Source organism: Mirounga angustirostris, unplaced genomic scaffold (assembly GCF_029215605.1).
Source record: "Mirounga angustirostris isolate CCGP_5_RB_7025 unplaced genomic scaffold, mMirAng1.0.hap1 SCAF_11, whole genome shotgun sequence".
Taxonomy (NCBI): domain Eukaryota; kingdom Metazoa; phylum Chordata; class Mammalia; order Carnivora; family Phocidae; genus Mirounga; species Mirounga angustirostris.
Genome location: NW_026991719.1, coordinates 81,362,997 through 81,385,436, shown reverse-complemented (window position 1 = coordinate 81,385,436; position 22,440 = coordinate 81,362,997). Strand labels below are relative to the sequence as shown.

The following is a 22,440-nucleotide window of genomic DNA, read 5'->3' as shown; positions in this document are numbered from 1 at the left end:
CTCCACAAAATTCCTCTCCAATGGACACTTCCTTTAGGTCCCAAGTTCTCACTACCTATAGCATCTAGCAAAGATCTATAGTCAGAGTCTTCCAGGCCTGCTTCCCGATATGTAATGAGAGCTTTTGGAATTTAGCAAAACTCTAAATTGATGGCTATGAGGTTTTTTCTTTTTTTTTTTAATTTAAATTCAATTAGCCAACATGTAGTACATCATTAGTCCCAGATGTGGTGTTCAACAATTTATCAGTTGCACATAACACCCAGTGTTCATCACATCACGTATCCTTCTTTTTTTTTTTTTTTTAAGATTTTATTTATTTATTTGACAGAGAGAGAGACAGCAAGAGAGGGAACCCAAGCAGGGGGAATGGGAGAGGGAGAAGCAGGCTTCCTGCTGAACAGGGAGCCCGAGGCAGGGCTCGATCCCAGGACCCTGGGATTATGACCTGAGCCAATGCAGACGCTTAACGCCTGAGCCACCCAGGCGCCCCTCACCTGCCCTTCTTAATGCCCATCACCCAATTACTCCACCCACCTCCCCTCCAGAAACCCTCAGCTTGTTTCCTATAGTTAAAAGTCCTTCATGGTTTTTCTCCCTCTTTCATGACTTCCCACTCAGTTTTCCCTCCCTTCCCCTATGATCCTCTGTGCTGTTTCTTATATTCTACAGATGAGTGAAACCATATAATTGTCTTTCTCTGATTGGCTTATTTCACTCAGCATAATCCCCTCCAGTTCCATCCACATCGATGCAAATGGTAACTATTCATCCTTTCTGACGGCTGAGTAATATTCGATGGCTATGAGTTTTAAAAATTAGCTTTGAGAACTCTAAGTTTCTTGAGCAAGGTACAGGCAGTAGCTTGCTTCTCTTTGTGTGAGGTTATAATCCTAAGTAGTTTTTTTTTTTAAAGATTTTATTTATTTTTATTTTGAGAGAGAGAGAGCACAAGAGGGGGGAGCGGGAGAGGGAGAAGCAGACTCCCTGCTGAGCAGGGAGCCCGATGTGGGACTCGATCCCGGGACTCCAGGATCATGACCTGAGCCGAAGGCAGTCGCTTAACCAACTGAGCCACCCAGGCGCCCTAATCCTAAGTAGTTTTAATGGTGAATGGGCTACATGAGAGCATTATTTACAGGGGGAATTATATTTAGTTTAGTTAAATATTTTTATAACATTATCATTTTTACTTGCTGAAGGGACTGCACCAGACCAAGGTTAAGAATGGGCAGGGACACAGGGGGCCAAGTGGGCAGCCAGGACACTGCCCTCCCATGTGTTTGCCTTAGTCCTTGGGGGTTAGAACAAGAAACATTGTATGAAGAGTTAGGAAGCTCTACAAAGGTGTATCAGGCATCTCACATAACATGATATCCACAAGGCTGTGCAAAGACAGGTCAACCAATTCTTTACATTTCTTCTTAAATTTATTTTAAAAAATTAGTTACATCCTAATGGTTCAAAGTTCAAAAGATAACGAAGGGTATACGTTAAAAATCTCCTTCCCACCTTTCTGTCACCACTACCCAATACTCCCCCACTACAGGCAATGTTACCAGTTTCTTGTGCACAATTCTAGAGAATTATATATATATATATGTATATATTCACACACATATAATAATCTTGTCAATCATTTGATATCACTACATAAAAATGTTTTTTAGTTTATAGCCGAATAGTATTTTGTTGCATGAATATGTCATAATTATTTAGTCAGTCCCCTATGTGTGGATATTTAGCATTTTATTCCCCATTTTTTTCTTGATATTACAAATAATGATTCAATGCTTATACATATTTCCTTTTCTTCCCTTCTCCCTTTCCTCTTTTTATACACCCAATTTTCATTGCTTAAGTTATATTTCTTAGTGTTTCCCTTTGTGCCTACTGAATATACTTAGACTCTTATTGCCACGTTTGCCTGCTTTAGATGGTATCTCTTGACTGCAGCTACTAAGGGTAAGAAAACCAACATATTTATATTACCTCCCACCTTTTTCTTTCCTCTCCCAATTGCCGTTAATTATATCATTTCTATTTCATCTGGGTTATCACCATTACATTTGTTCCATAACCATAATCACCACATTTGTTTTGGTCTTTGTCCTAAATTTACATAGACTTGACATCAATTGCTAGAGTTTTGCTACAGTTTCTTTCTTCCCTGTGTTTCTGTCACTTCTGCTTTCCTCTTTGTGATTCTCTTACATTTTCCCTGAGGCCTGACAGCTCATATTGTAGTTCATTCTTATCTCGCCATCCTTTTCTTGAGCTCTTGCTTAATTGCTTCATTAAAACTTTCTAATTCGTGGTGAAATATTTGGTGACAGTTTTCATCTACTTTTTTTCAGATGAGTTTCCTTTATTTGCCATGCATTTTTCAGGTCCTTTATCTCTCTTTCTCTCTCTTACCTGTCTTTACCTATTGTGCCATTCCATTTTGATTCCCCATCTTTGAGGGATACCAGGTTTTATTGAAACAGTTTTTTGTTTGTTTGTTTTTTTTTTTTTAGAAAATCCATCAAAGACAAGGGTCGGAGTTGTTTTCCCTGATACCAAGAATTTTCCTTATGTTCCAAGTCATTAGACAGAGGTGGCTAAGGGTTCAGTCTCTCTTCTTTGCTGCTTGGGGGAAGACTTATCTCCAATGCTACCTTGGGGACAGATTACTTCTTGCAAATTGACTTGTCTCTGTTATTCCTTATTTTGCCCATTTGTCTATGCTTCTTATTATGAATCTTCTGCTCCGTGGTGGCTCTTATCGTCAATTTGTGCATGCTTCTTACCTTTAAGAAATATACAAATTTATTAACAGGATATTTCTCACATTAAATGTTTTTACTACAATACAAAAAGAAAGAAATATACAAACCATCTCTCCCCTTTCTGAAATTCAGTATTATCTAGCGGCTGACTTGAGAATGTAGAAACGCAACTAAAGAGTTCCTGGAAAATTAACTGAACAGACTGTCAAGCATAAAACCAATTTAAATTAATGGAGATGCTGTCTGTGAAGGAGTTAGAGCTCAGTGTACTCCCAGGCTTGGTTTTGAGAGTCTCTAGTCAGGCCGAGAAAGGCAAACAACATGTTTTCTGCCAGCCTTTCTGAGCTTTCTTACTACGCGGCACAGGGGGCAAAGAAACATACAACACAGTTTCTTCCTGTTCTGGCAACTGAGCTCATGCCTATTAAGAGAAAAATGGGTAACACAAAAGATGCTTAAATCACATCCTATTGCATCTTTAGTTGAAGTGGCTTTTCATCACTAATTTTCTTGGCATTCATCACTCTCCATTGTATTTTCTGTTTTCTTTGCCTGTATTCCCCACTACATGGTAAGCTCTGTGAACACAAGAACGGTGACTGTTTTGTTTACTATTGAATCTCCATCTGCCTCACACATAATTAGTGCTCAGTGCCCACTCAATTTGATTGTCTAGTATTAAAGCTGCCATTCTGATTCTGGACAGGAGTTTGTGCTTATCTATTTATTTTTGAAATATTCTCAATAAATATGCATTATGTTTGCAAAGAGAAATTTATTTTAAAAATGAATTAAACAACATTTACAATACGGTCCTGATAATAATTTTAAAAATGCAGAAGCATGAAAAAAACACCAGAATGTAACACACTCTATCTTGAGGTCTTGCTCTCAGGTCTCCTCTCTTTTCATGAAACTCATCCACTGCTATGGCTTCAGTTACCATCTATATGTTAATGACTCAAAAGTCAATATATCCTGAGTTTCAAGATTAATTTATTTAATGCCTACAGATTGCATATCCTGCAGCTTTTTCATGTTCAACATGTTTGAAATTGGAGCCATCATTCTCCAGTCCCACGCCAAAATGTTTCCCCCTCTGGTCTTCCCTGTCTCCGTGGACACAACCACCATCCACCCAGCTGTCCCTGCCAGAAACCTAGTTATTACTGACTTCTTCCTTCTCCCTCATCCTATATTGCTAGCTTGTCTCAAAGTCTCATTGATTCCACTTCATTACTGTTTTTCTATAAACATTAATATTTCTCAGACCAATACATACATATGATAACAGTGCAATTAGAGAATTTATGATGAAAATGAATAATTTCCCCTCCTGCTCTTCCCTAGACATAGTACCACTCCCTAGAGTCCAGTGGCAACCTTTCTTAACTTTTCTGATTTTAGCTCCTTCTGTCACTCTGGTTTTCAACCAGGGTAATTTTGCACGGCACCCCCCCCCCCCCATCGCGGGGAAATTTGTCAAGTGTCTGGAGACATTTTTCATTGTCACAGCTGAGGACAAGGGCACTACTGACATCTTATGGGTAAAGGCTAGGGATCCTGCAATGCACAAGACAGTCTCCAGCCCCAAATGTTAGTAGTGCCAAGACTGAGAACTATTCCCGTGGTTATCTTCAAAATGCCAAAAATACACTTGTACCTCTAATGACCTTCTGCTATGAAAATAGGACACTGAAGCTCATTTATTTCATAATTCGTCCTCCCCCTCTCTTACTCCTAACGTTTATAGTATTATTAGTAATCATAGTTTAATCACACAATCAACAACTATTTATTGAGCACCATGTGTGCCAGGCACTATTCAAAACATTTGGAATTTGGTAGCAAGCAAGACAGAGATAGCCCTTATGAAGCTTGCTTTCTTAAGGAGGAAATAGGCCATGAAATCAATTAAAATAAAGAAAGTAGCTAAATGTAACTTTAAATATATACATAAACATTTATTCTTTCCTAAACTTTCACCAGGATTTGTTCACTTCTCACTTTATAGAATGAGGATAGCAGACCTACTGGTACCTACTCTCCTTTCTTCTTTTATCATTTTCTACATAGCAAGTTCTGCCAGCTGTATTTTATTAAGTCTTTTGCCAACTTGAAATATCATCCCCAAAGTGATATGTGAGTCATTTTCCAAAACTATACCAAATAGATTTGAGTATTAGGACACAACAGGCTCAGCAACTAGCATCATTTTATGTAGTTGTAATCATCTAAATTCTGTTCATGATTTTCAGCTTCCAGAGTTGAAAGCAGAAAACTTTACTGGGAGACTCTGTTGTTACAGAATATAGTATAAAAGTAAACTGGCACTTTCTATATAGATATGGATGATATAGACATATCTATATAGAATAGACATATAGATGTAGATATAGATATGGTATATAAAGAAGAAATCTCAGCAGCATTCCCTTTTGCTTTCCAGATGCCATGAAGGCATCATTGCTTTGATGATGACACCAACTGACTCCCTCAGGTGCTTTCACAAGTTCAACCTAGGTCTTTTGTGGGATGTTGGAGGGTTGCCTTTATAACCATTTGGTCACTTCAGAAGGTTCTGAGAGTCATGCAGCCATGGTCTACTTATCGCCTGTCTTCTGGTGTGGTAGAGCTAGGTGTTAAGTTTTATCAGGCTACAAATGCATCTTACCCTGGGGATATTTACTTAATAATTTAGGCGCTAGTTCAAACCTGCCCATCTTATCTGGAATGGTCAGATCCCAGAGACATCTGGGATTAGCTTCTGATTTAATGTAGCCCACTATAGTTTCTTAGAAATGTTCTGGAATCCAAGGTCAAGGCTCTTGAGTCATTTAAATGATACCGTTCTTAGATTCGAGATTCCATAGATTCTTTTTCCTTATACACCGTCAAATGCTGAACTCTATCTTAATTTGTTGCCTATTTGGAGCAAGTACGCATTTTCTTTTGTTTTGTATATCTATCGTTATGTAAAAAACCACTCCAAAATTCAGTAGCTTAAAACAGCCATCTTATGTCCTCCTTGTTTTGTGGATCAGGAATTTGCACTGGACTTGACTGGTTGGTTCTTCTGCTATTCTTGCCTGAGGTTATTCATGTGGTTCAAGACAGCTGGCAGATTAGCTGGGGGCTGATTTTCCTGTAGCTAAGGTAGCTAGATATAGCAATAAAATAGAAGATGCCCAGTTAAATTTGAATTTCAAAAAAATAATTAATAATTGTTTTAGTATAAGTTTGTCCCATGCAATGTTTGGGGCACACTTATATCAACAAATGTTTTATGTTCATCTGAAATTCAAATTTAACTGGGAGTTCTATATTTTATCTGGCAGCTCTTTCTAGGGGTCGTCAGTTGGAACAGTTCATGTCTATTCTACATGTTTTTTTCCTCCAGCAGGTTAGCTTGGGCTTCCACACATGATGGTTTCAGAGTAGGAAGAGTGCAAGCCCCATGGAAAATGCACTGTTCAAGCCTCTTCATGGGTTATGTTTGTTTATGTTCAAACTGCCCCCAAATTTCACATGGCTAGGTCCAGAGTCAATGTGGGAGGGGACTACACAATGATATGGATACAAAAGGCATGGTTCATTAGGAACCATCACTGTAATATTTTCTTAGAGGTTCTGCTAATTGTTTTTCCTCCCTTATTTGCCTCTAATTTTTCTAACCTCTCAACTGATTTTACCAAGTCCCCTTTTATTCATGAGTTCACCCACTACCTCAAATCCTCTGCCGTTTTGTTCCACTTTGGTCTGGTCAACCAAGTGCGCTGTTTGGCTATTATCTTAACACTAACTTTTATTGCTTTCCCAAGTTTGGATCACCATTTCCTTGATTCTATATTTCTCTTTGACTTGAGTACTACCTTGTTTAGTTGGAGGACATGTTCAAATAACTCCTAAGAGAAGGTCCACAGGAGATAAATTTTCTGAGTACTTTCAGTCTTAAAAACATCTTTATTGTCACCACGTAACTACTTGATAGTGTTTAGAGATAGAATAATAAAGAAAAGCATATTTTCTAAGGATTTAAAGGCATTTATTCATTGACATTGACCATCCAGTGTTATGAATAAGAACTCTGATGTCAATATGATCTGTAGATGACTTTCCCCCTACCCTCGAAAGATTTTAGGGTCTCCTTTTAATCTTTATTATTCTAAAACTTACTTCAGGATGTGTCTAGGTGAGGGTCTTTTTTTTTAAGATTTTACTTATTTATTTGAGAGAGAGAGAGCATGAACAGGGGGAGGGGCAGAGGAAGAGGGAGAATCAGACTCCCAGCTGAGTAGGGAACCTCACACAGGGCTCCACCGGGGGCTTGATCCCAGTACCCTGGGATCATGACCTGAGCCAAAGGCAGACGCTTGACCTAAAAAGCCACCCAGGCGCCCCTGTGAAGGTCTTTTTTTATTGGTTGTATTGGGCAAACAATGCATCTTTCTTTGTAATTAAAAAAAGAGTGATACAGACAAAAGTGAGATTATATGAATATATATCATCCATAATTAAGAAACATTAACACTTTCTGGTATTTGTTTAATATCTTTGTATTAACAGATCAAATTAAACTACATATACTGTTAAAGTCACACTTTCTTCCATCCCTTCCCAGAGGTAATTGATACTGTAAAATTGATGTGCATCTTTCAGTACCCATTTTAAATTGTTCTAGAAATATATCTATCCAAAATAATATATAGCATTGTTTTGTATGCTTAAAATTATATAAATGGCATTATCCATATCTTTCTACAAATTGCTTATTTCACACAACATTAGGTTTCTGAGAATTGTCTAGACTGATATATAGAAATCTAGCTCACTCATTTTTACTGCTTTATAAATTCTATTATATAAATATATGATAGATTACCTATTCAAAAACCTACACAGCAAACATCAACCTTACTGCAGAAACATCGACCATTAAAATGGGAAACAAGGCAAGTATGCACTGTATCATCAATACTGTTGTTCTGGAGGCCTTTGACAGTGCAATGAGATAAGAAAAAGAAATGAGCTATAAAATATTGAACAGGAAGAGATAAAACTGTCATAATTTGTAAAGTATGTATATCTACTTAAAAGTCAGAAAGTAAAAAGCAACAAAATAATAAAACTAATAAGAGAGTTCACAAAAATGACTGTAGAATGACGATGCTACATCAAGAACTTTTATACAAATCAACAGTAATTGTTTCTTTTTTTTTTCAAAGATTTTATTCATTTATTTGACAGAGAGAGACACAGCGAGAGCAGGAACACAAGCAGGGGGGAGTGGGAGAGGGAGAAGCAGGCTTCCCGCCAAGCAGGGAGCCCAATGTGGGACTCGATCCCAGGACCCTGGGATCATGACCTGAGCCGAAGGCAGACGTTTAACGACTGAGCCATCCAGGCGCCCCATAGTAATTGTTTCTTATTAAATTTATTTTAGAATGAAAAAATATATATGTACAAAATTAAAAAGGCATAAAAAACAGGGAGAAAAATGAGTCTCTTACTGACTTTTCCCATGCAAGCCCAATATATCTGTCAGGAGGTAGAAACTGCTATGCCATTCTTTGTGTATCATTAAAAGATAATTTATACAATCTTAGAAAATGTAAAATTACATATATGATGTAAAACATAGATAATATTTATGAAAATATACACAGCACTGTTTATTCAACTTGCTCTACTCTCACACGAATCAGCTTACTGTGGTGAGGGGAGAAACCGGTCCCCGCTTTCCCATGTTGTTAAAGTAAGCCAGGGGACGGCGTTCCTAAGTTTCCTCTGGGCCAGAATATGTCCTGAGAAGGAACCTGGGGCAGAGGCCTGCTCACAAGCACCAACACCCACCTCCCTGCTAACACACACACCACCTGCCATAGGCCCCCCCAGTGAGCTGAGGGTCCCCGAGTCAGTTAGAGGTTCCTGGGAGAAAGGTGTGCCCCGGGGAGACTTGACACCAGGGAACCGCAGAGGGGATGCCCGGCTGGGTGCATGAGGCTCCCAGATGCACCACACTGCAGCAGGAGACTGGAGTGAGAAGTGGTGCTAGCCACCATGACCAAGTGGGATTTATCCCCGGGATGCAAGGGTGGTTCAACATTCGCAAATCAATCCGTGTGATAGAACACATTAATAAGAGGAGGGAGAAGAACCACATGGTCCTCTCAATTGATGCAGAAAAAGCATTTGACAAAATACAACATCCTTTCCTGATTAAAACTCTCCAGAGTATAGGGATAGAGGGAACATTCCTCAAGCTCATAAAATCCATCTATGAAAAACCCACAGCAAATATCATCCTCAATGAGGAAAAGCTGAGAGTCTTTCCCTTAAGATCAGGAACATGTCAAGGGTGCCCACTCTCACCACTGTTGTTCAACATAGTACTAGAAGTCCTAGCAACAGCAATCAGACAACAAAAAGAAATAAAAGGTATTCAAATTGGCAAAGAAGAAGTCAAACTCTCTCTTTTTGCAGACGACATGATACTTTATGTGGAAAACCCAAAAGACTCCACCCCCAAATTACTAGAACTCATCCAGCAATTCAGTAATGTGGCAGGATACAAAATCAATGCACAGAAATCAGTTGCTTTCTTATACACTAACAACGCAACTGTAGAAAGAGAAATTAAAGAAACGATTCCATTTACAATAGCACCAAAAACCATAAGATACCTCGGAATAAACCTAACCAAAGAGGTAAAGGATCTATACTCTAGGAACTACAGAACACTCATGAAAGAAATTGAAGAAGACACAAAAAGATGGAAAAATATTCCATGCTCATGGATCAGAAGAATAAACATTGTTAAAATGTCTATGCTACCCAGAGCAATCTAAACCTTCAATGCCATCCCGATCAAAATTCCAATGACATTTTTCAAAGTGCTGGAACAAACAATCCTAAAATTTGTATGGAATCAGAAAAGACCCCGAATCGCCAAGGAAATGTTGAAAAAGAAAAACAAAGCTGGGGGCATCACATTGCCCGATTCCAAGCTATATTACAAAGCTGTGATCACCAAGACAGCATGGTACTGGCACAAAAACAGACATACAGACCAATGGAACAGAATAGAGAACTCAGATATGGACCCCCAACTCTATGGTCAAATAATCTTTGACAAAGCAGGAAAAAACATGCAATGGAAAAAAGACAGTCTCTTCAATAAATGGTGCTGGGAAAACTTGACAGCCACATGCAGAAGAATGAAACTCGACCATTCTCTAACACCATGCACAAAGATAAACTCAAAGTGGATGAAAGACCTCAATGTGAGACAGGAATCCATCAAAATCCTAGAGGAGGACATAGGCAGTAACCTCTTTGACATCGGCCACAGCAACTTCTTTCAAGATACATCTCCAAAAGCTAGTGAAACAAAAGCAAAAATGAACTTTTGGGACTTTATCAAGATAAAAAGCTTCTGCACAGCAAAGGAAACAGTCAACCAAACAAAGAGGCAACCCACAGAATGGGAGAAGATATTTGCAAATGACCCTATAGATAAAGGGCTGGTATCCAAAATCTATAAAGAACTTCTCAAACTCAACACCCAAAAAACAAATAATCAAATCAAAAAGTGGGCAGAAGAGATGAACAGACACGTCTCTGAAGAAGACATACAAATGGCTAACAGACACATGAAAAAATGTTCATCATCATTAGCCATCAGGGAAATCCAAATCAAAACCACATGAGATACCACCTTACACCACTTAGAATGGCAAAAATGGACAGGGCAAGAAACAACAAATGTTGGAGAGGTTGTAGAGAAAGGGGAACCCTCTTACACTGTTGGTGGGAATGCAAGTTGGTATAGCCACTTTGGAAAACAGTGTGGAGGTGCCTCAAAAAGTTAAAAATAGAGCTACCCTATGACCCAGCAATTGCACTCCTGGGTATTTACCCCAAAGACACAGATGTAGTGACAAGAAGGGCCATATGCACCCCAATGTTCATAGCAGCAATGTCCGCAATAGCCAAACCGTGGAAAGAGCCGAGATGCCCTTCAACAGATGAATGGATAAAGAAGATGTGGTCCATATATACAATGGAATATTACTCAGCCATCAGAAAAGATGAATACCCAACTTTTATATCAACATGGATGGGACTGGAGGAGATTCTGCTAAGCGAAATAAGTCAAGCAGAGAAAGTCAATTATCATATGGTTTCACTTATTTGTGGAACATAAGGAATAACATGGAGGACATGGAGAAGGAAGGGAAAAATGAAGGGGGGAATATCAGAGGGAGAGATGAACCATGAGAGACTATGGACTCTGAGAAACAAACTGAGGGTTTTAGAGGGGAGGGGGGTGGGGGGATGGGTTAGCCCGGTGATGGGTATTAAGGAGGGCACGTACTGCATGGAGCACTGGGTGTTATACGAAAACAATGGATCGTGGATCACTACATCAAAAACTAATGATGTATTGTATGGTGACTAACATAATATAATAAAATTAAAAACTACAAAAAAAAAAAAAAAGTGGTGCTGGGTTACCTGTTACCCACTGGGGGAAGAAGTGAAGTTGGGTCACCCCTCCCACCTTGCACAAAGGTAAACTCCAAGGAGATCTGTGAGACGACCCTTTCAGGGGAAAGGTGTGAAGGAATTAGGAAACCATACGGGAGACTCTCTGTAATCGGGGCATGAGGGAGGGCAGCCTAAGCCACACATGGAAACAAGAGGCACTAAGGGAGAAGGAGCCTGCCCTCAGGGGGAACTGGAGGCCCTGAGCAAAGAGAGGAAGCAAGTGGCAGAGTGTGAGGTGACGCCTGGGGCACGTGTAGCAGACAAGGGATTGGCCAACCCTCTGCGGGACTGTGCTGGACTGTGGTGAGGCGCCCATCTGCATCTTAGACCAACTGGGGGGGGGTTGCCGAAGGGAGCCTGGGGCCAGCCCTGGCCACAGTGGTCAAACTCGAAGAGGAATGGCGCTGTGGCAGCTGAGAGATTGACCTGGTGAGGGCCGTGCCTGTCTGTGGGTGGCACTTCAAAGTGAGGGGTTGGTGGTGGAAACGGCTTTGAGACCCGCGCGTGGGGTCCCGGTGAGGAGGCAGAGTCTGAGACTGGCTGTATGGGCCGGGAAGCCGGGTGTCTGCAACCTCCTGTGTGTGCCCTTCATGGGGGCGGGGAGGGGGGAGCGCAAATCCCAAGACCCCCAGGAGAGGTGGCAAGCTGGGGAGGGCACTGGCAGTTGGTGTGCAGCCGGTAGCTACAGGCACCCAAAGTGGACGTGCTCAGGAGATGCGTAAGAAGCAAGACCGGGCCTTTTGTGGAGCTGGAAGGCAGTCCGCGGGGACGGGCCCCCAGATTTACCCAAGAGGCAGGCTAGGCTGGGGCGGGCCCCGTCAAGGCGGGGCACTTGCCCACGGAGTGTGACCAGCTGCAGCTTTGGTGCCCTTGTCGAACGTTTACCATGGGGAAGCCCAGAAAGAATCTGTTCACTGTAGCAGGCAGGTGGGCACGTTCAGTGTTGGTGGCCCCACGCCGTTTCATTCTGGATTAGGTGTGGGTGTGTGGGGGGGTGCACCACGGTCTTCCTGGGGCTGACAGCCTCTGAATGTCTCCATCGGGCCCTGACTGGCAGGCATGCTCCCGAACCCCCTCCCCCGCCCCTAGGGCTCCTGCCTGGCCCAGCAAGCCACCAAGGCATAAAGGGCAGACCAGGGGCCTGAGCTACCCGACACGGGGGAGTGTTTGGGGGAGGGCAGTGCCAGCAGAGGCACCGGAGGCTCTTGCCTTGGGCCCGGGGCCCGCCCTGGAGACCCTTGGACGCCAGCGGGCTTCCCTGTGACAGACAGTTGCTCAGGGGATGAGCAGACAGTCTCCAGGCCCTCCCTGTGTTAGAAGTCAGCTGTGGCCCCAAAGGGCCAAGGGCCTGCCTCGGAGAGGGGGGACAACTGCCTGTGGCAGCACTCGAATGGGGATTCGGCAGAGCGCAGAGGAGTGGGGAGGTGCCTGTTAATTTGGGACCCCGAGCCAGGAGGAAGGAGATCTTCTGCCTTTGTGATGTGCTTCAGGAGGCTGAGCATGAAGGGGTGTCGCTGAAGACAGCACTGGCCAAACAGGCTCCACTGGGACAAGTGGGTGTGGGAGCTGTCTGCAGGGCACCCCTGCTTGGGAAACACTGCCCAGTCCCCCTGAGGCTGGCTTGGGAGAAAGGGCTGGTCACATTAGCAACTCTTAGGAAACATGACAGGGCCCTGCAGCCAGCAGAGGAAGCCCCCCCGGGGGAGGGGTGCTGTGTGTGTCTGTGTGTGTGTGTGTGTGTGTGTGTGTGTGTGTGTGAGAGAGAGAGAGAGAGAGAGAGAGAGAGCCCTGCTGGGGGTGTGTTGTCACAGCAACCACAAGTCACATGCTGGCCATCCAAGGTGCCAGTGCCTGGGGAGAGGCGGTGTCCCCGTTGCGGGTTGGAAGGTTCCCCAGAGATGGTCCTGGGACCCGGCCCGCACCCGTACCTGCTAGTCAGCCCGAAGGGCGCGGGGTCGGGTACAAGCTGAAGAGTTGTAATCCCCCTGCCCCCCAAAGCCCGGGAGGAGGGAGGAACAAATACGACCATGGTGTGTGTGGAGGAGAGCATGCAGAAGGCAGAGTGCGGATGCCCAGGGCACCGTGGGCCGGAGCAGCAGCCCAGGGAGACCAGGAGAGGGCACCAGGCACAGAGGCAGCCCTGCCCAAGGGAAGCTTCTTGTGGCCTGTGCTGTGGGCCAGGGCTTAGGGGAAGAGCACCATCGCTTGACACGTCAAAACCCCTCAGGGAAGCTGGCTTTGGTGACGCAGGGGCCACGGGCTGCTGGGAGGGCTCTGGCAGCGCTCAGCGGGGAGGCTGCCTGAGTCGTCCAGCTCCACGGAGTGGTTCCGTGCACAGGGCTGGGCTCCTCCTCTCCTCCCAGGGGGGCCAGGAGCTTGCATGGGGGTGACGGAGACGTCTCTCCCGATGGACCGGCCATAGCCCTGCCAGGCACCCCAGCGTCTGCCCTACCACCCTGACCGGGAGTTCACGCAGGGCTCCACGGGCCCCTTCTCGGAGGTCCCCGAAGGGACCGGGGAGAGGGCCGAAAGGAGGTTCCCCCGAAGGAAGCGGGGGCCAACCCTTCTCCCTCTGCCAGCAACTGGGGCTTGGGGTCCCAAGGAAGGGAGTGGGCCCGGAAGTGGGTTTAACAGCCGCTTCGCAGGAGAGAGAGAGAGAGAGAGAGAGAGGAGAGGGAGAGAGAGAGAGAAGGACACCAAGGGGCCACGAGAGAGAGAGAGAGAGAGAGAGAGAGAGAGAGAGAGACACCAAGGGGCCACGCAGCGAGCGGCAGCCATCGTTGCTAGACCTGGGCACTGAATGCCCGGCGATGGGCTGCCAGGTGGTCCCCGGGGATGCGTAGACAGACCCCAAGGATACTGCCCTTCCTGCCCAGGCTAGCAGTCCAGGAGAAAGCCCTTCCTCGAGGGATTTCCCTGCTCCAGGTGCCAGGCACTGGGCCGCCGGCTTCCCAGGTGCTGTGTCCTGCAGTCCTGATTCCACCAGCCCCACCTCTGCTCCCTGGCTTCCGCCCCTGGCCCCCAGCCCCTTCTCCAGGCCGATCCTCAGCACTCCCGCCCACCTCTGCCCCCGCCTCCTGTGAGCGCCCAGAAGCGCGCCCCTGTCAGGGAGCATAGGCCCCAGGGAGTCAGCGTTGGTCGCCTACTTCTGTCCTCCTCTGCATGCAGACTGTAAACTCAGGGACAAGTTCCACGTCTCGTTTTCGCCAATCAAAGCGCACAACTTTATTGATGATACATACAAACGTGGGCCTGGGTGGATGAGGTTAAGTCAGTACAGCACAGACAAGGGGCGTGTCCTTCGTGGACGCACAGGTTCACCATCCATCAGCTCGCACAGAAGAAGGAGTAAATGGGAAAGAATTCGACCTAAGCGGCAACAGATGCGTTTTCAGCACGAGCCCCAACACGTGTCTGGTCTCCACAAAGCGGCCCGGCTTGGGCAGGGAGACCGCCACGGGCAAGGCCGCCCTCGCCCTGCTCTTACAGGATGTTCCGCAGCCACGGCTGGCGGCTGAAAGGATCCCTTTGCCGCAGGAGGGAGGCCGCAAGGGAGTAACCGCCAGCGCACACGGCCTGCGGACTGCAAAACCAAGAAGTGACTCCGAGCTCTGGGGGGACCCCTGCCTGGCCCAGAAGAGTGTGGTCCTCCATGTAGCAAGTGTAACTTGCACCCTGTGATGCGGTGACTGGCTAAGGCTGGCTCTTCAACAGCACCCACTGCAGACCCTTTGAATGAGAACACGGGGCTGTGTTCACCAGCAGGCTTTTGGGTGGATTCCGTCCCGTTCGGTTCCGCTCCGCTCCAGGCGGCCATCTAAGAGGCCAGGGTGTCGGGGGGAGCCTGTGTGTTTCCGATCCTGATCAAGAGGGACACGAATGAGAGCAGCGTTTGGGCACCCAGCGATTCCCCTGCCAAGACTGGCTTTTCAGACAAACCCATGGACGGTTTCAAAACCTGAACCTCGGCACATCCACTTCCCTCGGATGTCAAAGGGAACTTCAAGTCTGAAACGGACTCGGCAAGCATGTGATTAATAACTGTCATGCTTATTAACAAATTGAATCCGGCCTGCTGCAGAAATGAGATGCAGCAATGTGACACAGTCTCCCGACACACTCCATTGATGGACATCTTAATCTGGCCCTGGTTTTCAACCCTTGCATTCAAGTTATCCAGAGCACAGAAAGCCTTCTCCTTAGTAGCGGGGTCGGGAGTGGGGATGGTGCTTCCAACAACGGAGAGGCTGGTCAAATGACCATTGATACCGTGGCTAAATGAAAAACCAGCATCCTTGGGCTGAGCAAACCACATTTTCCCCTGAATGAAAGGACACTTAGAGAGGTCAAGTACACACCTGAAAGTTGTAACACCTTAAGCATCACAAACAATGTGATAATTTTATTTGGGGAAAGGGTGATTTTCTTTTATTATTCGGACAGTGTGCTCTTTGGGAGTCCCTGTGTTCTTACTGCTCATGGTTCATTCAGCCTCATACTATGGACTTTGCTTTTCTTAGATCTGTGTGTGTATGTGTGTTTTCTTTTTTAGATCTTTGACTAAAGTTCAGAACCCTTAACTGTCCTCACCTTGTCTGAAGCTTAATGTGGTTGCAGCCTCCTCTGATTAGTGGGTAAACACTGTAGTAAATTCTACCCCTGACCTCCAGACCTGTTTTCACTAAAGCACCTATTTGAGTACATCCTACAATTACGCAAGTCACAGAAGGTTCACCCTCTTCTAAAAGCTATCTAGTTGTGGTGATTGCTGGACATTCTTTTCCTGGACACAAATTGCACTAACTGCCATGCAACCTGGGACTAGGGGCAATGCAAGTACATAGATATTTTATCTGAGTTTCCTCAGATGGACATGTCAACACTCAGAACACAAGGGTATCAATATCTATCTTTCTTCACTGAGGGTCTTAATTTTCAAATGTTTCTTCTCTGGCTTTTACCTCTTTTAAACTCATTCCCCTGTTTCCTCAGTGGTACAACATTTGACTTTTCCAGCACCAAAGTAAAAAGGAAGGAGACCAATGATTGGGAGAGGAAGAATCTGAGTTGCCTCTGGACCCTGTATCCTGACTCTGACATCTTTATCCCCACCCCTTATCTCCGGGATATCATACTGTGTGGAGCAATTTCCTTCCTTCCTTGCCTAAATTTATGTCTACAGGTAAGCAAGAAAGAATGGGGATTGGTAGATGTACTGGCACATAAATGCCCTCTCTCCAGAGCGAGAACTCTAGCTTTCAAATCTCTCCCATGTAGGTCTCAGGCACACCCTCCTCCCTGTGCTCCAAACACTTTCATCACCCCCCCCCACCACCACCACCACCAAATGCTTACTTTTTCCATTTCCTTGCCCTCCAGCTACTCTCTTGACCTCACTTTCTCCCCTCAAACACCCACCTACCCCTCATTTCTGTCCCATTGATTTTTGTCGCTGCTTCCCCCCGGAGCCAAAAAGGATTGGGATTAAGTATTGCTTTTTTCTTTCTTTTTTGAAGACAGGATGGGAGTGGAAGAGTGGGCTCTGGTTTCAAGTTTGCTTCTACCACCCCCCTGTGGCCAGTTCAAGCCCCACATTTCCTTGAAGAAACTTCAGTTTCTAGTAAATATCATATACTGTTTCTCTTCCTTTCCCTTGAGTTGTGCCGCCCCCTACAGACAAACAAGGAAACCAAAAGATCGTCCTTTGTGAAGATTTAAGATCTGGGTGATATACCACAATTCTTACCTTTCACTGATTCAGGACTCTGTCAAATGATTCTCACCTTTCACTCCTGTATCCCAGCACCAACTCTTCCCCTGACCCCATTCATCATTTAGAGAACTAAAATGAGCTGGTGGGTAGCCTGGAGGTGTAGGGAAATCTGACTCTACCCCTTCATGTCTCTGCCCCCAACCCTACCCTGGCCCCAAGTCTCCCCAGGTAATGCTCACTCTCACACCAACCTGCACCCAACCAGGGAAGTTTTCTTCCTTCTTCACTCAGATACAAACACATCTCTCTAAGTTCAACAGGAAGCTGATGGCAAGACCAAAAAAGATCACCTCTTCACAATTCTTGGTCACCTGAGATACACATCACCAATGAGCCATGGTCCCCAAGTTCCCCCTTCCACCAGCAGTGATTCAAGAGTGTGCCCACTTCTCTCCCTTCCCCTAGCACACCAGACCTGTCACCCATTTATTTGCCACTCTTAAAAGCCAAAAGAAAAATTAATTAATTTTAGAAATTAATAGAAAATTAATTTCTATTTTGTTAAAATTTGTCTTTCTCTAATTTCCAGGGAAGGGATTTATCTTCTCATGGAGCAACTATTTCTCTTTATATTTTTTGTCTTCTTCTAGAATACAGGGGGCAATAGCCCGTCTCTTCACTCCCCCTCTGCTCAGCCACTAATATCCATCATCTCTCTTGGATCCAGGAGAAAGCAGATTTCATGAAATAAGTCATGAAGGGGAAATTTAAAATATTTATTTAATGTCTCTGCTCCTGTGTCTTGGAAATACTAGATTAAAAAAATTGTACATGATTTTATGTGTTTAGGAAGTTTTCTGCAGTGGCTTTTGTTAAAAGGTTATTTCTGAGCATAAGATTTAAGACAAAACACATTCTAGCTGCAGTGCCAACTGTTAAGGTCAATGGGACACGGAGATGAACAAATCTGTCTCTTGGGCAAGATCACCTGGCTTTCCAGACAGGCCCACACAAGGCAGCATTTACCATGCTTAGTTTGCTACACTCCAGGCTTCAAATCTTAATTTTGTCTTCAGCCCAAAAATATGCACAACTGATGACCTTACACACAACAGAAATGCATGCATATGTTCACCAAAAGACACATATAAGGATGTTCATAGTAGCACTATTCATAATACCCCAAACTGGAAACATTCTAAATATCCATCAACAGTAGAGTGGATAAATAAAATACAGTATATTCACAAATGGAGTTCATATTCATAAATGGCAATGAATATCATACATGCAACAATATGGATTAATCTCACAGACTATGTTAACAAAAGAAATACAAAAGCATATGTACCATGTGACTGTATTTACATAAAGTTTAAAGAACACACACAAAATTAATTTATGGTGTTAGAAATCTGAATAGTGGTTACCCTTGGGATGCATTATTGACTAGGTAGGGGGATGGAGGAACCTTCCACTATGCTGTTAGTGTTTTGTTTCTTGTTCATTTTATGAAAATTTATTGAGATGAACACTTAGGATTTGTACACTTTGTTGTATATATGGTATACTTTAACAAAAATTTACAAAAAGTCCTTAATGGTGAATTACAAAAATGAGAGATGAGTGAATGAAACCAAGCCTTCTGCTAATCTGGGTAAACAGAACCAAACATAGTTTTTAACTTCCCTGAGGGCACTAGAGGGCTAACAAGATGGTTAAGACTAACTGGCTCAGAACAGGACTGGGGGAAGTTGAGCTTAATATTAGGGCCACTTTTCCCAATGGAGCACATATAGTTAGTGAGGGGACTGCTGAGAGGCTATGCAGAATTTTGGATGGCCTATGGAGGCTAGGGAGACAGATATTATAATCAAAATCTTGCCAAGCAGTGTACCTGATGAAGCTCAATGTCTTTCAGATCGTGATGCTGAAAAAGCTGCACCTCAGAGCCAGAATAACAAGACGTAGACAGGCTGTCACAAGGATATCAGTTTAATTTTTAATAATCTCAATCACTGGAAATTAGAATAAGGTAATCCCAGAGTTCTAATACTCCTAGATGCCTAGCAGCACAAATATAAATTTTCTTTGGAGGGAAACAGTGTCATCCTCAAATTATTTCTGAAGTTTTATAAAATACAATATCTGACACAAAATAGAAAACAACCATGTACACAAGAAGACAAGACAAAATTAACAGGAATAATCAGAAATGATAGACAATAGAGAAAGACTCATTGGGGCCTCAGATATTAGAGTTTTCAGACATAGATTTTAAATAAATATGCTTACTATCTTTAAGGAGATATAGAGGATTTCTACAGATAAGTGAGAACTATAAAAAAGTATAGAACAGAAATTCTAGAAATGAAAAATTAAAAAATCTTAATTAAGAACTGAATAGATGGGGGGCACCTGCGTGGCTCAGTCAGTTAAGCATCCAACCCTTGATCTCATCTCAGGTCTTAATCTCAGGGTCACGAGTTCAAGCCCTGCATTGGGCTCCATGACCAACTGGGGAAAAAAAACTGAATAGATGGATTTAACAACAGAGTACATATAGACAAAGAGAAAATTATTGAACAGGAAGGTAGGTTGAAAGAAATGATCTAGAATAAACCCCAGAGTAACAAAAGAATGAAAAAATTAAGTATGGGTAAGAGACAGAGAATACAGAGAGTAGGTTTAACATATGTGTACTTGAAATTTAGGAAAAGAGGAAAAAAGAAATTTAAGAAGAGAGGAGAGAATGAATGAGACAGAAGTAATATCTGAAGAAATAATGGTTGAGAATTTTCTGAACTTTGCGAAACATGAAGCCACATATAAGAAGTACTTCAAATCTGAAACAAGATAAATTATAGAAAATCACACCTATTCATATTAAACTCCTGAAAACCAAAGACAAGGAAAATACCTTAAAGTGTTCAGCGATTGCACTACTAGGTATTTACGCCAAAGATACAGATGTAGTAAAAAGAAGGGGCACATGCACCCCAATGTTCATATCAGCAATGTCCACAATAGCCAAACTGTAGAAGGAGCTGAGATGCTTTTCAACAGATGAATGGATAAAGAAGATGTGGGGGTGCCTGGGTGGCTCAGTTGGTTAAGCGACTGCCTTCGGCTCAGGTCATGATCCTGGAGTCCCGGGATCGAGTCCCGCATCGGGCTCCCTGCTCGGCAGGGAGCCTGCTTCTCCCTCTGACCCTCCTCCCTCTCATGCTCTCTGTCTCTCATTCTCTCTCTCTCAAATAAATAAATAAAATCTAAAAAAAAAAAAAAAAGAAGATGTGGTACAGGGGCACCTGGGTGGCTCAGTCGGTTGAGCATCTGCCTTCAGCTCAGGTCATGATCTCAGGGTTCTGGGATCGAGCCGTGCATTGAGCTCCTTGCTCAGTGGGGAGTCTGCTTCTCCCTCTCCCTCTGCCTGCCTCTTAGCCTACTTGTGATCTCTCTCTCTGTGTCAAATAAATAAAATCTATTAAAAAAAAGAAGATGTGGTCCATATATACAATGGAATATTACTCAGCCATCAGAAAGCATGAATACCCACCATTTGCATTGACATGGATGGAACCGGAAGGGATTATGCTAAGTGAAATGAGTCAAGCAGAGAAAGACAATTATCATATGGTTTCACTCATATGTGAAACATAGGGAATAGAGCGGAGGACCACAGGGGAAGGGAAGGAAAACTGAATGGGAAGAAATCAGAGAGGGAGACGAACCATGAGAGACTCTGGACTCCGGGAAACAAACAGGGTTACAGAGGGGAGGGGGGAGGAGGAGGGGGTAGCCACATGATGAGTATTAAGGAGGGTACGTGTTGTGATGAGCACTGGGTGTTATATGAAACTAATGAATCGTTGAACACTACATCAAAAACTTATGATGTACTATATGCTGGCTAACTGAACATAATAAAAATAAATAACTACATAAATAAATAAATAAATAAATAAATAAATAAATAAATAAATAAAGTAGCTGTAAAATAAAAAACTTAGATTACCTTCAAAGGAGCAACAATTAGACTGATAGCTAACTTCTCAACAGGAAAAATACAGCCAGACAATGGAAGAATATTATTAAAGTGCTGAAAGGAAATTAATGCCAATGTAATTCACCATTAAGAGGGACACAGATTTATATTCCCATAGACAATATCCTTTACCTGTATCAGTGAAATCAAGGCATTCTCAGACAAAAATATATATATATATATATCAGTAGCAAATTCATACTAGAAAAAATACTAAAAGTTGTTCTTCAGGCATAATGAAAACTTATCTTTCTTCAAAGCAGGAAGACAAGAAGCACAAAGGAAAGTGTAAATATGTGAGTCTTGACTATATGAAACAATTGTAAGAATTCTTAAAATTTTGAAATATAAAGAGAATTAGGTTGAAAACATATAGACAGTTGGAATGCATGACAACAATGGCATAAATATTGAGATGAGGGTAAGTGGAGTTAGCATTTTAAATCCTGTGAGTTGTCTGGGAAAAGGGTAAAAGGGCCAATTCATAGTAAACTTTAGAAAGTCAAAAATGTATTCTGTAATATATAGGGTAATTACTAAATAATAGTAAATTAGTGCAACTATCAAGGTAATAGAGGAAAAAGGAATAATAAAAAAAATTCAGTAATTCCAAAAGAAGATAAGAAAGAAATTGGGACATAAAGTAGGCAGGTCAAATAGAAATCACTGAATAAGTTAAGAAATTAAACTCTAAATGTATCAGAAATTACATTAAATAAAAACAGACTAAATGCTTCCATTCAAACACAAATATTGTAATATTGGATAAAAATAACAAAACCCAGCTAGATGCTGTTCACAAAAGATACACCTAAAAACTTTAACATATAGAGGGACACTTGGGTGATTCAGTCGGTTAAGCATCTGCCTTTGGCTCAGGTCATGATCCCGGGGTCCTGGGATCAAGTCCAGCATCAGGCTCCTTGCTCAGCGGGGAGTCTGCTTCTCTCTCTCCCTCTGCCTGCCGATGCCCCTGCTTGTGCTTCCTTTCTCTCTGACAAATAAATAAATAAAATCTTTAGAAAAAAAAAAAACTTTAACATAAAGTTTGAAAGTGTAAAAATGGAAAATATATACTATGAAAACACTAACTAAAAGTAAGTAAAGAGATACTAACATCAAATAAAATGGGCTTTACACCAAAAAGCATTACTACAGATATAAAGGGATACTTCATGAGAAAAAAAAAATGTATAATTCACCAGAAAGATGTAACAAATCTAAATTTGTATGCAGCTAATAACATAGTTTCAAAATATATAAAACAGAAATGGACAGAACTACAAAAAATAATAGAGTGGGAAATTTTAACATCTCTTTTCATAGCTGACAGAATAAGCAAATAAAAATAGCAGAGA

General features: G+C 42.9%; 2 protein-coding genes across 5 annotated transcripts in view; both read right to left on the bottom strand.

Annotated features, from left to right (window-relative positions):
* The window catches only part of LOC123848316 (armadillo repeat-containing X-linked protein 1), an 88,560-nt gene that overhangs the window by 1,088 nt on the left and 65,032 nt on the right, over positions 1 to 22,440 (bottom strand). The window contains exon 9 of one of the 4 annotated variants that reach the window (XM_064574374.1): positions 2,419 to 2,792. The gene's annotated coding sequence lies outside the window, so the exon portion shown is untranslated. Of the gene's footprint in view, positions 1 to 1,296; positions 2,793 to 15,042; positions 15,182 to 17,507; positions 22,077 to 22,440 lie in introns of those variants that run through there. The other 3 variants (XM_064574372.1, XM_064574373.1, XM_064574375.1) reach the window with 3 other exon arrangements.
* On the bottom strand, positions 15,139 to 15,801 carry LOC135361867 (protein ARMCX6-like). The gene is made up of 2 exons (XM_064573597.1): positions 15,795 to 15,801; positions 15,139 to 15,695 (listed from the first exon to the last, which is right to left on the bottom strand). Exons 1-2 carry the CDS (start codon positions 15,799 to 15,801, stop codon positions 15,139 to 15,141), a joined length of 564 nt encoding a protein of 187 aa, XP_064429667.1.